Raw genomic sequence first — 16,582 nt, forward strand, 5'->3', positions numbered from 1 at the left:
ACCAGCGTTGGCCAGCGTGAGTCGGTTAGAAATCACTTTTCTTACAGAAAAGGCATCCTTTTCTACGGGTACTACCGTCGATCGAGGGACAGCCAGTACACAAGGCCTTGGAGCAAGGCATATTAAATATACGGGCCCTGAACTCAGCCTCGTGCCACAGGGTCTACAAAGGAGAATTCTCCACAAGCTTCGTTGAACGCCATGGTGCGTGTGCGTCTGCCCATGCCACGTCTTGTCCTTCGAGAGACCGACAACGGGTGTTTCTTGACCCAAGGCGGGAAGAGGGCAGGAAGCCAGGCCTCTCAGGATCCCACTGTAGTTGCTGTCACGACTGCCAGGCAAAAACGGGACACGGGTGACAGTGTGCTTTCTGTTCCAGTGCCGGGCGACGGGTCGGCTCCAGGAAATCTTAAAAAACGTCCGCCACATCCTGTACCTAGAACCGTGGACGAATCCCAGCAACAGAATCAGCAAGAAGGTAGTATGGAGTTGAGGCTCATGCCTCCCGGATCAAGGGGATTTGAGATGATATCAAGTAAGCGCGCAAAAACTACCGAAGTCCAAACGAAACAATCAACGGGGGAGAGCAGAGTCGAGTGTGCGTCCGATGTCAGCGACGTTCCAATTCCGCTGGCTTCTCGCAGCTACCCAGAGATGGTCCTCGCCGATTCTCTTCCACTATCTGATGAGCCAGGAGACAGTCCTGTGCCCGACAATAAGCGAAAGGGACTCAGAGGACGGCCCTCGCAGCAACAGAAAAACTCCACGCTAGTTGGAACGGGGAGTATTGCAGCCAGTAGTGAAGCAAAGGTTTCCGGCGGTGACAGACCCGCAGAAAGCACCTTTTTTTGTGCACCGGAGGACGAGAAAACAGGCAGTCATGCTGCTTTCCAAGGATCTAACCCCCCGCTCGTGTCCGTGTCCAACGGCCGGATAGAGTCGATAAGCCCGTCTTCGTTTCCTGGCTCCCTACACCCCCACACGGGCGATGGAAATTGCATAGCTCGAAACAACGCCCAACATGCGCACACTGACTGCGACTACGAAGCCGCAACAAATGACGTGTGCAACGACAAAGAGCAAGTATGTGCATGCGTCAACGCCACAGATATGCCTGGCATTTTAAAAGCAACTTCCGACCCTCCAGTAGTTGTTAGCGAGACACGGAGGCCTGCGTGTGGCTTCCCCCAGAGAAAGGGCGTCCCGAAGAGTGGGCCGACTGTGCCGAAAAGAAGTTCTGCTGGAGAAACAGGCGATGGTACACTGATAAGCGAGCGAATCGAGCCTGTCGCGGGGGATAGTTGTGCCGGGCATGGTATTTTGCCGGCCGGGGGAAGGAATACCTGCGGGAAGAACTCCAGAAAGGGTTTACGGGTCAATCCAAAGAAATCGAACACTACTGGTACCACTGGCGCCAACGATGTGGTAAACTTGGTGCGGGCACACAGAGACGTGAGAATCGCGATTGAAGCTGACCCAGAGTCCTCCTCTGAAGATCCTCATTTAGAGCAGTGTCTCCCTCCCATAGGGCGGCGAGCCGCTAGGGCAGCACATGCGACAAGACCTCCGGCTATTGCTGTTTCCCATGATACAGGCGGCCGCGCTATGGAGCGCTCTGTTTCGAAGCGTTTCGGTGAGAAGACAGACTCTGGAGATACGAACACCCAAAAGGAAACGATAGTGCGTCTGTGTGACCGCGACGAACAAATCTGGAACGAGTGGGAGGGCGTGCGACTTCTCGGTGAGGGCGTCTACGGCCGAGTATATCTGGTTCGCAATAAAGAAACAGGAGAGGAACGGGCATTCAAACGAATGTATCTCCAGTCCTCTCGGCATGCCACCGACGATGACTCTGTTGCGGGAGGAGGTGTTCCAGCTGTAGTCCAACGAGAAGTCGCAAGTCTGAAGGCGCTCCGTGGAGCACAGAATGTCATTCGACTCGACCGCGTTTTTGTAGGTTGTCGTAGAGTATATTTGTCCTTTCCTGTCATTCATGGTGGAAGTCTCACGGAATTGATGCGCAGCTACGCCGGCTGGCAGGAACACCTTCTGTATAATCACCAGTCTCAACAGCACGATCACCCATCTTTGGTGTACCCACACAAACTTTTTCTTCAAGAACACGACGAGGAAGACGCGGCGAGAGAGGAGAGTGAGAACCGTTCTTCCTCTTTACAGAAACGGGAGAAGAAGGACGAGGACCTCGCGTTTCGCACCGAAACCAGAATGTCAGAGTCCTCGTCCGTGTCGCCGGGTATGCTAATACGGGGAGATCCGAAAAATCACGTAGCTTTTCCTGTTCCTTTCTCGTACCCTGATATGCCACCCTGCGGTCTTCCCCTTGCGCTCTGCAAGACGATCATTCAGGCCATTCTCCGAGGAGTTGCTGCCTGCCACGAACACCGGATAGCTCACAGGGACTTGAAACCGGATAATATTCTGGTGGAGTGGATGCAGCAGCATCCTCCAGCTCCACCTCCACCTCCTCCCTCTCCTGTATCTTCCGCTATATACTATCCTGAGAGGTTTCCATGCGCAGCAAAAGACGAAGAAGTCGGAGAGGACGGACATGTAGCCCGCCGGGAACCGGATGCACATCTGACAAGCCGATCGAGGGCTGCCGAGTTTGCCGCAACAGCAGCTGAGCTGTTGAAAACCAAACCCTTAAAGAGGGATGCGGAGCAGGGGGCGGAGATGAAGGAGGAGAGAGAGGGGCCACGAAGTGCGGGGTCGGTGGATAAATCTGTAGAAAACATTGAATCCGGATGCTCGTCTATTCCAGCTCGTCTGCAGAAGGGAGCAGTGGAAAATAAGGGAGGTGCTCACTGCGTGAAATCTTCCACCGGAAGAGGAAACTATGAATTCCCAAAAGGCGAAGACGGCTGCGTCGTCTTAGAAGCGAAGGATGGCCTTACAGACACATCTACAGGACCAAGTCAAAAAGAAGAGGCGGGAAGTCGGGCATCTTCTGAGAAGACCGTTGAGGATGACGGGAGCAAAGATGCAAGTCAAGATACCCCGCCCCCCTATCCTCCTCTGCCCACGAAGGTCGTTATAGCGGATTTCGGCTTGGCACGAACGCTGCCTTTTTACATTTCTTCTTCAGTTATGCCAAAACAGCAATTATCTGCCACTTCGTCTACGGCTCCTGCCGTCGTGAGAACCCCGGCTGCGCATAAGAACCAGAGGGGCTGCTTCAGACAATCGAAGGACACGTGCCAGAAGAAAAGCGTTCCTCAAAAAAAAGGAAAGCTACCGCCCAAGCCAAGTAAAAGCGGTTCGGCTCCTTCTCAACCTGATGGTGATAATTCCTCCGGATTGGCTCCTGGAGCGCTTCATCGGGAGAAGAAACTGGGGAGAAGCTGTAGTGGGTGGGAAGGCGAAGACGGATCTACCACGGAGAGAAAAAGCAGGAAGCAAAGCACCAAAAAACCCGAGAGCCCGGAATCTGATATCCAGTCAGGCAGCGATGAAAAGATAGCCGCTCGAACCAGTTTCTCTTTGTCCCCAGAAATCATCACACTTAACTACAGGCCACTTGATGTCCTTCTAGGAAGCAGCTCTTATTCTCTCTGTGTAGACGTCTGGAGCGCGGGGTGCATTCTCATGGAACTTCTCACGGGAACCGAGTTGATTGACGGGTGCTCTGAGTTCCAGTGTATCATGGCAATCATGCGTCTTTTCGGTAATCCTTGGCGGCGGGAAAGAAGGGGGAAGGAGGGACGAAGTAAAGAAGAGGAGGTAACTCTGGCGCAGGGCAGTTCTAAGGAAAAGGACGAGCTAGAGTGTGCCGGGAAAAGGGAGGGAGACAAGGAAGAAAACGGAGGGAAGAATTTCGAAGAAGCACCAGCCATTGACCACCAGAACCCAGAAGGCGGAAGCAAAACGAGTTTTCCTAAGAACTCGCGACAGACAACCCTGACACGAAGTAGCGAGTGGAAATTCTGGGTAAGCCCGGTAATAAAGTCTGCTCCCAGCAGTCTCCCACTTTAGCGCTTATAATGAAATATTTCATTTGAATTTACACGTGAAAGTAGAGATTAGATGCGTCGACACGTGTTGCTCCCCGTTCGGAATTCGATGAGTCGCAGCTTTTCAGTAGATACGTTTAGTTTTTAGATCAAGACCATTACCAGACGTCCTTCGAAGGGAAGATACCTTGAGCAGGGAAGAGAGATGAATGCTTGACTAAAAAGCACATATGGTCTCTAACTATTCTGACTTCTGCAGTCAGAAGCTCTTCCTGCTTTTGAAGGAGAAGAACGACCCCTAGAGAGGATTCTCCTGGAGAATGGCCGCGTTGACGCCTTGGCAGATCCCCATCTCTTGGACCTGGCTTCCAAGTACGTTCGGTCAGAAATAAAAGCAGAATTTGTCTTCTGTGCACACCAGCTACCGGAATGAAGCACTACAAATGTCCAGGACATGCTGTTCGACAGAGATGAGTCGCTCACGTGTAAATACAGTTACATATATGAAGATCTGCGTGACACTCGCAACGGAGCTCTGTGTACAGAAGCAGTCGACTGGACCCGTCTCTCCGTCTGTTGGAGTTTGGGATGCATTGAGCATTATCCAGAACATGTGGTAGGGACCATATTATAGATTTCCATACACATTACTTTCAAAATGCACATATGAAGCGGTGCGCCACAAACGCTAGAGATGCCCATCTTGGCCACACAGCTAACGCCTGCGATCAAGAGCAGACGAACACGAGAAAAACACACGAAGCACCGAAACCCATCGACGCATTATAAAGATGTGCAAATTTTACAAACAATACAGAAAGAAACACACTAGTTTTTGTAATAAATAACGGTCGTAATGGCGTGGCTGCACAATTTCGGGCGTTGGGCTTGTATGGAGTTTAACAGAAAGAGAACCTGGCGAAAAAGAAAAACTGAGAAGCGTTGGACCTGGTTGCTTTCGGTTTTGAATCAGGTTGCTTGAGGTGATGCCGGACAAGCGAATAACGGCAAAGGAAGCCCTCAGACACCCGTTCTTTGACGACATATGCATTGGCGATGAATTGTGATCTCTCTCGAGTCGTCACGCTGGGCAAAATTATGGGGAAGCTTGCACTGGAAGAGAATGCGTCACAAGCGCGCGATCGATGAATCAACCTGGAAACAACGGCTCACGAGCGAAACATTTCAAGAAGCGTTTGCGTGTCAAAATCTCCAGAAATCGTCTCAAAATACAGTTCACGCCTACTCTCGCCACGGAATCACACATGTTTTGCTTGTCTTATTTCTTATCTCCGAGGCTCTTCAGTTGGAATTTCCGGCAACGCATTTTCTCTGTTTCTGAGGGTGTCACACCCTCCGTAGCCACTGCAACTTAAACATTGGGGTTCCCGTTAGTGGGTTCGAAACTACGATACTGTGGTGGTTCAGTTTTAGTGAAAGTGGAGCACAGCCACACACTGTAGTCAACACACATCAGTATCATTACAAGCAGTGGCTGGTGGTGGGCCTCCTTATCGATGTCTACTATCAGAAAAACCAAGGGAGGTGCTTCATTCGATCGTCTTCAGAAAAAACGTTCTGCGTACTTCTAAGTGAATGCATTGCCTCCATTGGTGTGTTACCACATGCTGTGCATGTCCGTATCTACATTTACTTTTGTATACAGGAGAGGATATTCTGTTGTAATTGCTACATAGCTGGAATTCACGCCACCGCTCGAGTATAGAGAAGATTCCACTTTAAAAAACCACTGCAATAGCGTACAGCAATTTCTGTATCCCCTGGTGTATAGCATTCAATTTTTAAGTGACGCGTGATTCCGATCGAGGTAAGAGACATACTGTCAGAATTCTATGTCTTGGATTCGGACCGCAAGTTCCCAAACAGGAGCAGCCTGTGTTTTGTTGGAACACGAGGCTTTTCTGATTAGGCAGCATCGTGTCCAGACAGCGACCTCTCCATAAATAAGAGACATGCTATAAAGTAAGAAGCACGTAAGCACCCTTTTCATTCGCATGGGTGTCTGTGTGGCTCATACTCAAATTTGTAGGTAAACTTCTCTGCGCATGCAGGCCAACAGCACGGTAAAGTAACAGACTTAGGATACAGCAGTTCACCCTACCACCTTCCGAGCATCTCTTCGTTCAGTCAGCCTCAGTGTTGTTTATTAGCTGTGCGAGAGTACCACTAAGAATACGACCTCTCCCCATTGTCAGCATGCTTGTAACCCTAGTCCAGGTGCAGGCCACATACCCCCTTCAGAATACACGGAACAGTGACAGAATGCTCAGTGTTTGCGCTTACTTGGGCGTTCCAGTCCTGATTTTCTTTGACGGATGAACAAAATAGGAGTGACCCAAACAAGGGACAGGGTATGAGTGGTTCAACAAACACAAAGCAAGTTCGCTTTTTTAACCTCCAAGAGCGATGCTGTCCGTGAAGATGTCTAAGTAACCCTCCGTTTGAACTGGTCCCACGGCGGTTAACACGATACAGTGATAACATCGGATGCATTCAGAGACTGGAGCGATATGAGTGTGTTGCACCACGCGCAGACATATTCTTTAATCGAAGGACAGAATGCACTGTGGTGTCGCCCAGGTTGCTTCGGTTAACCAGGTCACGCAAACACGTCAAAGAAAGTCACCGAAGGAGAATCAGACTTGAAAAGGAGATGGACGAGGGCGAAAGGTAATCTAACAGGAAATTCTTGTTAACCTTTCCAGTATGCGTTTGCGCGGTCCCTCTTGCTCTAAAGATTTGCCCGAAGAGCTCGTCCTCGGGACACCCGAAAGACATCATCGCTGCGTACTCAAACTTCCTGTCGAAACTAAACAAAACAATTTTGGTTACTCAATTTGCTGGATACCCCACGAAAATTGGTAAATCATGTGAACCGCGCCAGGGACTGGAGACGCCAGTTGCTTTTCGCTCGACGTGCGGCGCGTGCACTCTGCCGCTGGATGTGTCTTGCAAGACGCTGAAGAAAAATCGAGTCAAACGCTGTTTTGAAGCCTCTGTCTTGAATATCGGATTGCACATCCTTCACATATCGACCGAAAATCTCCGTTCCATAGCATTTTCGCTTCTTCAAGAGGGGGCCAATGTCATGCTTCTCTGAGGAAGATGGTGGTGTCCTGGTGAGTCTTTTAGCCAGACTGAAGGGAGAGACTGACCGCCTTCCTACACGAAGGTGAACATAGCAATCGAGAGGGCGGCTGCCCGTTGATTTCCCGATCAGCCGCGACTTTTCTGCAGCCCCTGCGATACGTATTTCTTTCAGTAAAAGGAATCGGTCTTTCCTCCCAAGTTCCACTACGCGTCTCAAACGGATTGCGGTCCCTCAGCGACTCTTGCGCGCCTCTCGGAGGCTTCGCCGACCACTTTTATTTTTTTAGGTGACCGAACGTGGAAGAACGTCTGGAGCCGGTCATGCAGCCGGATTGTCTTCTTATCTTGATGCTGAGAGGCGCTGTGTAGCTTTTTTCCCCGCCTGTGTTGTCGTCTTTCCTCCTAACATCTCTCCCTGGTGGATGTGCAAACTCCTCGACCTCACCGGATCGAATTCATCCCGTGCCATCCACGAAAATGAGAAAAGCCTCATCATACCTAGCTTCAGCTGTTCTTCTGTTTTGTTTCGGTGCCTTCATTCTCTCGTATTTCATTTCGTTGATGGTGAGAAGTGCGTCCCTGGTAGTCCCTTTCAACGTCGCCTCAACGCAGGTCGGCTCGAGTATCGTGTTTCATCTCCGCTTCTGGCTGCCACCCCCTCTTCCGTCTGTTTCTTGCTAAATTGACAAGGCAGGAGTCGAACGACTTCTGTCTCAATGGCATCTGCCTACGGCTTCTGCGTGTGTACCTTACCTTCATTTTGTTGAATTTTCTTCCTGCTGTCGCTTCGCGGGCCTGCACCGCGATCCCAGCCCCTTCCGTTCACGGTTCTGGGTAGGCATGATGGAGAAGAAGACTGCGCCGCCGCCGAAGGCGAAATCAAAAGCCCCGCCTCCCAAGGCTAAGCTTGCGGCGAAAGGAGCTGAAGATGGCCCGCCTCCCAAGGCTAAGCTTGCGGCGAAAGGAGCTGAAGATGGCCCGTCCCCCAAGGGGCCACCTTCCCTCGAAAAGAAAACCGGACCCCCCGCTCCGCCTCAAGCGAAACCTTCTGTCCCGGGAGAGACCTCACCTGCGCCGCCGTCCAAAGCGAATCCTCCTGGGGCAAAACCCGCCATTTCACAACAAGCGCCCGGAGACTCCCCCAAGCCCCCTGGACCCCCGAAAACCTTGCCTATGAAAGGGGACCCAGGCTTGCCCGGCAAGAAGGTCTCAGTGCTTGTGGGGACTGGCCCGCCCTCGGGGCCTCCGAAGAAGCCGAACCTCCCAGGGGATGGTGGTCCACCTACCGCCGGAGACTCTTCTCCGAAAGTGACTCCAAAAAAGGAGTTACCAAAAGTCACTCCTGGGTCACTCAAGGGCGCCCCTGGGAAGCCCTGTTCACCAGGTCCGAAGGGCCCTCTATCTGGGAAGCCCCCAACGCCGGAACTGGGTGACGGACAGCCCAAGCACAAGATGGACGACGTGAAGAAGTCCGGTCTCCCAGTGAAAACGGATCTGGCAACGAAGGATCTCGGAATCGGCACCAAGGCGGCTGCTACGAAAAAGCCAGGATTGCCCTCGGGGCCGCCAGGCGCATCTCTGGGAGTGAAGCCCAGTGCGCCTCTTTCGAAATCCAGCACGTCGGCTCCGCCAGGTGCCAGCCTTGTTGGGGCACCGGGCGCGACGCCTCCTTCTCTTCCAAAACCTCCGGGAGCACCAGCGGAAACGTCTGTAGCCAAGGTTCGTCAGCCACATTGCTCCCGTTGCCTTGTCCACAGGCGCGGATTTTGCGGAGATGCTGGGGAGTGACGAGGGTTCCTGTATGCCCCTTTCCCTCCCCATTTGCGTCACTTGTGTACTGGTCGTCTCTCTCGTTCCTTTTTTGCCGCACCCGTCCACTCCACTTTCCCTTTGTTGCTTCGTGTTCTTAGACAGTACAGCAAACGGCGGAAACATGCCATTTCCACGACACTACCTCAGTTATTCCCGGCACCCACTATCGACGCTTTCATTTATCCGCCCCCTCTCGCATACACATTTCACACGTTCAGATACATACATATATATATATATATATGCGCTTACAAGCAAGTATGCGCGTCCGCGTCTATTGCGGATGTGCTGTTCATCTGTATACGAACACTGAGATGCCTCTACTATCTGTCTGCCTAAATGTGAAGGTCGGGCGATGTGATTGGCGGAAAACGTGTCACGACTGATCCTGCGTAGTGCTTTTGATTCCTTCTGGCCACATCGATCGTGAAATTCTGTTTCTACATTCTGGAGAATGCGTTTGGCTACATAGAATCAGCCGGTCTGCTACCTCGTATGTAGTGTCGGCTGTGCGTCTCCCTGGCTGTTCTCAGATGCTCGAGAGCTTGGACGAGCATGGAATGCGCCGCGGATCGGGTGGAAGACTCGCTCCTCAGTCGAGTCTTGAAAAGGAATACAGTAGCACAACGATGCACAGCATTTTCACAAGGAAGTAAGACGCTGGTAACAACTTTCCCGGTCATACTCACCACGAGCTCGTGCAGACTCATCTTCTGCATACAAATATATATACATATGCTTAGATGTATGCATAAAAGTGCATATATTAGATGTGCGTGTACATAGTTGCAGCGCATCAATGTATTTTTACAGAACCTCACGTCTGGGGTCCACTGTGGGTTTGTTTGTGAGCTGAGGAATTGGATTCGTCTATGTTTTTGTGCGTCCCTCGTCACCGGGTTTCCAGTTGCGTACCACACGTGTGTGTCCAGATACGATATGCTCGCATATAAGAGTACCTGCCACTGAAGAAGATACTAGACACCTTTGATGCAGGCGTCTGTCTATGCAAGCTGCGTGCGAATACACCATGTAAATCCAAAAGAGGGAGGAAACACCTGTCCTGTGTTCCGGTTCTTCAGCGGCGAGTTAGTGGGGAGAGCGAGCGGCCCCGCAGAACCGATTGCGACGCAAGATCGTTCGGCACTGCCGGCTGATCGAGGAAGATGTGAGAAGATATCTTTGTTTCCTCACTTCGTAGTTGGTTTCCCTTGTAGCGTTAGTATCGTCTCTCGCCTTCTCATTCCCTGATCCCTCTTGCGCGTTCTGTTCCGTTTTCTCAGAGTTCCTTTGTGTGTCAGTCGCCTCTGCCTTTCCGTTTTGGTCTTCCGCTTCATCGCGTCTACTCGTGCCTTTGCCCTGTAGCAAACCTTGCGCTCCTTTCCTGCGCTTTGCTCGTCCTCGTCTGCATCTCCCTGCCTTTTCCGAGCTCTGTGTCCCGTTCTGGCAGTTTAGTGACAGGCCAACAAGAATCCGATCCGTGTATTCCGTGCAAACTAACATTAGGAAGGCGACTGGCCTCTCCTGGTCCTCCATCGTGCCCTCCGCTCTGTAGCCGTCGTCTTCCTCCTTCCGTCTTCTCTTGCTCGTTCGGCCGCACCACAAGTCGCGTCAATCTCGAGCTGGTCTCGCCCGAACCGCTCGACTCATGTTTCGCTTCCTCTTTGGGCATGCGCTGTCCCTGCTGCAGCGCGCATGCGGTACCAAGACCACGCAGCAGCCGATCGACTCCCTCGCCCTGCTCGCAGTGCGGAGACAGACCGTTCGTCGCGGCGGACCCCTGACCTTCTGTCGTTCTTTCCCTTCCCTGGAAGCATGGACGGGCTGCCGGGAGTCTTTGTCCCCGTGCCTGCGTGGCCCCCTCCAGACCAGAACAGACTCGCCGGTGGCTATTCGCCTTTCCCCTCCCCCCATGGAGCGCGAGCACCTGGCATGCCTGGCTTCTCCCCGTTTCCTGCGATGCCGTATCCTGCCTCGGCGTATGGAACCTACGGCCAACCGGGGTTTGGCGCCTGGGATCCCATGGCCTTCGGAATGCCGTACTACCCTCCTCAGTGGCTTCCGCTTCCTTCCCAGTATCCCGCGGTGCCCCCAGGTGACCAGGCCGCGACCGCGCAGGGACAGGTCGAGAACGGCGACGAGGGTGACAGTCGACAGAGGGGGCGAAGAAAGAACGCCGAAACTCCGACGGGTAACGCTGGGAGTCGACTAGACGAGCCGCCCAAAAAAGGGAAGGAAGGCGGCGTGACTTTCGCGTTCGATCACGAAGAGCAGGGAAAGCCGGGCGAGAGTGAAAAGGGCGCTGGAACTACGCTGAGCGAGAGAAGACGCCGCCGAAACACAGTGCTGCAGATTCTCGAGGACGAGGGTCTGGAGTTGTCCAAGGAGTGCATTCGCGCTCTGATAGAACGAGATGAACAGGATGCAAGAGACGACAGACGCAAGAATGACGAAGAGTGAGACGAGAACAGGAAGCCTAATAAACGACGGGAAAACTCACTTTCCTTCCCGTAGTCTTCCTGAGTATCCTTGTGGAGGAAACCGGGGAGGTTAGGGATAGAGACAGACACAGCACAAAAATGGCGAGGAGCAAGGACCCACCGAGTTATTGGGAAGACTTTTCCCGAGGACACGGAAAGCAGAAAGTCAGAACGTAGCATACAGGAAAACGTGATTCGACGGTGGGGTATGACAAGGGACAGAAGGCACGCACAATGGTCGAACAGCAAAACGAAAGAGACAAGATGGACAGAGGGGTCGACGAATATGCCTCACAAAACACGCGTTTCACAGAGAAAGGACAGTCTGCTCATGTACAGTGTTAGTATCTGCCGGTCTACTCGCGTTCTTTCTTTGAGCTGCGCATCGCTAAGGGGCCCTTACCCTGGTAAATAAAGTGTTCAAATGCCATTCCGATCTATCTTGTGGAGCTTTTCGAATGTATGCCCCATTAGTTGCTGCTTATTTTGGGCTGCAGGTCGCCGTCTGAGATGGCAGGTAGCGGGGGCCTCGCCGCCCGTGCCTCCGGAGGAGATCCCGAGAAGACCATTGGAGTTACGCCGTGGGGGAGCGTCGAGAAAGGAGTGAGAACTTATTTTTGCGTTTCGGCGACTCGACAGACACAACAGATCGCGTGATAACTCTTTCGCTTTTCATGGATAGAGTTCGCGGCCGCGACTGTTTCCTGTGTGTAGAAATGTGTAGATGTTTATGCATGCGGGTGTACGGCGTCTGCCCTAGGCGTTTCTTGCTACCTCGTTCTTTCAGGTGGAGTTTCTTTTGGTTTTGTCAGATCACCCGCTTTTTCTCCATCAAACGTTCCTACGCAGAGAATTGATTGTACGCCGATAAAGTATTTTTCTGTTCAACTTCATGCACATAGAAGAATGCGGCTTTTTCTTGTTCTGTTCTGTGTGATGTCACTCTTTTCGTTCCATTTATCGTGGCGGCGAATGCCGCGCGCGACCCCGAGGCCGACTCTGTGCATTGAACTGCTCGTCCACCGCTATTACATTCTCTATTCTCTTTTTCCTCTTTCTTGGTTTGTTTTTATGCGGGTCACGCTGGTCCCCGCTGATTTTGCCATTCTTCTTCAGTCCTATCAACCTGGTGCCTTCCCCTCTCTTTTTTGTGTCATCTCCCTTTCTGTATCCTTGGCATGTGGTACATTCATTCTCCGTGCTTCTCCGCTTCGCTCCTGCTTCCAGTTAACTTCAGCATCCCCCTCCGTTTTCTTCTTGCCGCTTGTCTCGGACACCTCCGCGGCGACGCCCTGCCCCTCCCTTTGCGGGCCTCTTTGTTGCCCTTCTCTTTCTCCACTTTCCTGCACTTTACCTCCCGCGTTTTCTATGTTTTCCCTTCCACTTTGCATTTTCTCATCCAGCTGAATTACATTCGGAGTGGCTCACTTCGCCGCAAACATCCGGGAGACGATGATACGGCCCCCGCGCGTCTCCCTGAAGACGAGCGGGTGTTTGACCCTGCTGCTTTCGCGAAGAAAAGAGACGAGAGAGAAGCTCGCGGAGAAGACCCAACGTTTGGAACCCAGGAGGGAGACGACTACTACAAATATTTCGATCCGCACTACACACGGAGCAAGAAGCCTTGGTACAGTGAAGTTGCACCTAGGTAAGACGCGTGTCCAGCTGTTGGAAACGAATTGGAGAAACGTTTTCATGTGAAATTGTCTGGATGAGACTGTTTGAACCTACTTCAGTCCTCAGGTTCAGGTAAGAAGTTCTTTGTTTACAGCTTGTATCCCGTTACTTTTAGGAACATACAGTCATGTTCGACGAACGAGGCTTCCTGTAGATGCCTAGGTGGTAGCAGACTGCAGCTGTTTTCGAGCGGGGGACGGCCATAAATGAATGCGGAAAACGTGGGTGTTCGGGGTAGATAGACAACGACTTGTGCCAGGATAAGGGATCCCGGATGCTTTTCTGAAGCCTAACCGCTTGTCCTCAGATACCTCTACGGCTATACAAAGACAGTAGTCTGCTTCCGGCCAATCTACTGAATTGTGGAGGGCGGTTCCAAGTCAAAACTCGTCCATCGGTCGTCTTCGGGTCAGCGAACGAATATGTGTCTGTCGTGTCGATTTCTGCGTCTTCGTTGCTCCCATCATTTTCAATGATGTTCCGTCCGGTGCGCGATCCGTCAGCGCAGCACGCTCGTTTGCTCTTCTTTCGTAATTTCTTTCGGTGCAGAACCGGTCCCCCGATGCCTCCCCGGCAGGTCTACGGCTCGCTTCCCCGAGGGGGAAAGTTCTCGTCTAGACTTCCAAAAGGATGGGATCGATGGACGTTTGAAAAAGGCCTTACGGCACCAAGGAAGTAAGCAAGACACCGATAATACATCCATATATGCGCATATGCATGCCTCCGCTCATTGGGATTTCTTTGAGACCCATTCCGTTCGACTGCGAGGAGAGGTGTATTGAACCACGCACTCGCCCACTTGGAAAAATACAGTCATATGTTTTCGTCGTTTACCCGCTACTTCCGCGTTCAACAGTACTGGCCATTAAAAGCGCACAGTTCCAGTGCATGCGTAGCAGCCCGGGACTATGCAACATCGACAGGTGTGGCGCACAGCATGCCTGCTGCCCTTCACAATGCCACTAAGGAGACGAGAAACTGACTCTCTGTGAGGGCACGAGAACGAACTCTACGTCTTAGAAACAGGAAGCTGAAGTAGCTCTCTGAGAACTGGAGAAGCGCTGGAGCTCGAAAACAAGATGTGTTGAGTCTGTTTCGTCGTTTCTGGCCACTCCAGTTTGAACGTTTTTACTTCTTGTCCTCGAGTCCCTCGTTGCTGCATGACCTCCAGGCGAACGTACCAAAGCCTTAATGAGCTCGCGACTTACTTCACTCACCTCGAAAGTGAAGACCAGGATGAGATCGTCAGTCTTCTGCTTCTGTGCCGCAAGTACGGCCAAGGAAACACGCTGATGAGAAGGCTTGTCGAGGGGGCTACGCCCCGAGTGACTTTTTGGGAATTCGAGGCGTTGACAAGTCCACGGGTCGGTGAATATCGGACTCGTCCACACTACAGAGAACGTGCAGAGGCGTATTCACACGTATGATTTCACCTGTTTGACCTCATGATCTGCTTAATCGCGGAGACACATGCGTTCGTGCCTTTATCCTCAGCTTGACGTGGATGCGCGATTGTTTGTACCAGCGACAACATAGGGCTAGACATGCAGTCTCTGTGCACATTTTCTCCGATCCAGAAGTGCATGTCTCTAGCAGAGTGAACAGAGATCGTGCAGTGCCTAAGATGCTGAATATGACTCCAGCTATGATATATAACAGCCCCGTCTTTGTGCATGTTTCCTTTGGGTTGTGTGGCGCCCGCACACTTGCGTTTTGATGGTGTATTCGTTGCTGATGTTTTCTTTTTTTCTCCTTCCTCTGACTAGGTTGGAGCAACAGGTGGAGCAACAACACGTGGTTATCGACATGTTGGAGCATGACCTGACAACGGCAAATGCCGCACTAAAATTCCCTCCGGAGTGGAGAGCCCTCGACGAGATCGATCTCGTGTCTCTGGTCCCTGCTGGTGAGTTTGAGAGGGGTAGGAGCATTGTTTCTCCTCTGTTTTCGGGTTCATTTCCTCCGTGGCCGAAATTGGTGAACAGCAAATGAAGACCTGAGACAGGAGAAAGAGGCAGACAGAGAGGGTGACGGAAAGCTAAAAGGGAACGAGAGGTCCGCTGCGTGTACGCGTGAGGAAGAGCTTTCCGTGGCATCGCTTTTTTGCTATCAGCCGCGTGCTACTGCTGGCTTCATGTCCAGAGCCGTTTTCCCCCATTTTTGGCCGTCTCAAGGCAGGATGGGTAAACGACTTTTTTTCTTCTTCATACTGCAGTCGCGCACACGCTCAAGCATATTTCAACATGAGTACATGCGACATCACCTTTGTGCTCCATATACAAAACAATTATGTATATGCATCTAATTTTGTGCTCCTAATATGTATGTGTATGTACGTCTGAATGCATAGAGTGTACGAGTGTACATTGGTAGCATGATGCAGTTTGATAAAGGTGTAGTTAGAGAAAGCTGTTGTTTCGCAATACATCCACCAACGAACAGCCATTCCGGCGAAGACCTCACTGGCTCTCTGTGCAGTCTCCAGTCTTTCACGAAGGTCGAACCAACTTTCATCGACTGCAGTACCGAAGCATCCACTAATAAACCTAAACGATGCAAGATCTGCGAGTCAGTGTGACTGTAGACGAGTAGGTGTTTTGTGTCTCTATAGCAGTTTGTCTCCTTCGCTGTCTACTCGGCATCTCTCTTCATTGTCTCTCGTATCTCTTTTTGCATGTGCCTCAAATTACCAGACCCCATTCACTCCTATGTGTGTCTCTCATTGTGTACCTGCCTGGGTTTTATCCTCGCATTTTGCTTTGATTTTCGTACCTGCGTCCCTCAGACACCGCCTTCCAGCCCACCACCGCAACACCGCTCTTTCTCAAGAGTGCGAACCTTCTACCCGCAGCGGTGCCACCAGAAACGGCCCCCCCGAGCTCGCCTCAAGCTGCTCCGAAAAGCGCCGAGGCGCCCAAGAGCGACGCCGCAAAGGCGGCGAAGCCTGCCGCGCCTACGGGCACAAAAGCCCCGGGGATCAAGGCCCCCGGCGCGGGGAAGAAGCCCGTGTTCAAGACGACGATCAAGGCCGCAAAATAATAAGGGAAACGCAGAAAACGTAGAATGTAGAAGAAACAACGCCGCAAAGGTGTTCCGAAGCTTGGACAGTGGCAAGGAAAACATCTCGAGAGACAGACAGGCGTGGCAAGAAACATGTTTTACACATCTGCGGCACATCTGTAAACAAGGGCATATATATATATATATATATGTATGTATACGAGGATAGTGTGTTTTCTTCGTGTTCTGCCAATATATATATATATATATATATGTATATATATACATATATTGAGGGGATACAATTATGCTGTGGGTGCACAGAATTTTTGGAAATCGTTTTCTGCGTAGAGCTAGCGGGCGGACCAGAGTCCCAGACGAGGTCCGCGTAAGATTCTTGACCCCCTGTGTTCCTTTCTGTGGCGTGGCCGGTGTTTTGGGTCGTCTTTTGTGAGTTCATCGAGACCATTCAGTGATTTGCGCTTTGCTGTAAACCAGGTGCGTAGCAGCTCTGGCCCACGAACAGACAAG

At 51.7% G+C, this 16,582-nt stretch overlaps 2 protein-coding genes across 2 annotated transcripts; both read left to right on the top strand.

Annotated features, from left to right (window-relative positions):
- Window positions 1-222: 222 nt before the first annotated feature.
- On the top strand, window positions 223-5,294 carry TGME49_253580 (CMGC kinase, CDK family; the record flags this gene model as incomplete). The annotated part of the gene is made up of 3 exons (XM_002369373.1): window positions 223-3,948; window positions 4,231-4,343; window positions 4,945-5,294. The coding sequence occupies 3 exons, from the start codon at window positions 223-225 to the stop codon at window positions 5,036-5,038; spliced, it is 3,933 nt and encodes a 1,310-aa protein (XP_002369414.1). The 3' UTR covers window positions 5,039-5,294.
- Window positions 5,295-7,056: 1,762 nt separating this feature from the next.
- Window positions 7,057-16,568, top strand: TGME49_253600 (hypothetical protein). Its single transcript, XM_018781015.1, has 11 exons — window positions 7,057-7,982; window positions 8,028-8,801; window positions 9,428-9,546; window positions 9,977-10,062; window positions 10,585-11,350; window positions 11,872-11,977; window positions 12,778-13,022; window positions 13,601-13,726; window positions 14,223-14,321; window positions 14,818-14,957; window positions 15,837-16,568. The coding sequence occupies exons 1-11, from the start codon at window positions 7,923-7,925 to the stop codon at window positions 16,088-16,090; spliced, it is 2,775 nt and encodes a 924-aa protein (XP_018638176.1). The 5' UTR covers window positions 7,057-7,922; the 3' UTR covers window positions 16,091-16,568.
- Window positions 16,569-16,582: the final 14 nt, after the last annotated feature.

The sequence above is a fragment of the Toxoplasma gondii genome, chromosome III, assembly GCF_000006565.2.
Source record: "Toxoplasma gondii ME49 chromosome III, whole genome shotgun sequence".
Lineage (NCBI taxonomy): Eukaryota > Apicomplexa > Conoidasida > Eucoccidiorida > Sarcocystidae > Toxoplasma > Toxoplasma gondii.

Coding starts and splice junctions, on each gene's coding strand:
- TGME49_253600 (XM_018781015.1), top strand. CDS start 7,923: ATGATGGAGAAGAAGACTGCGCCGCCGCCGAAGGCGAAATCAAAAGCC. Junction 13,727..14,222: donor GGCCTTACGGCACCAAGGAA/GTAAGCAAGACA, acceptor CATGACCTCCAG/GCGAACGTACCAAAGCCTTA. Junction 14,322..14,817: donor CTTCTGCTTCTGTGCCGCAA/GTACGGCCAAGG, acceptor TCCTCTGACTAG/GTTGGAGCAACAGGTGGAGC.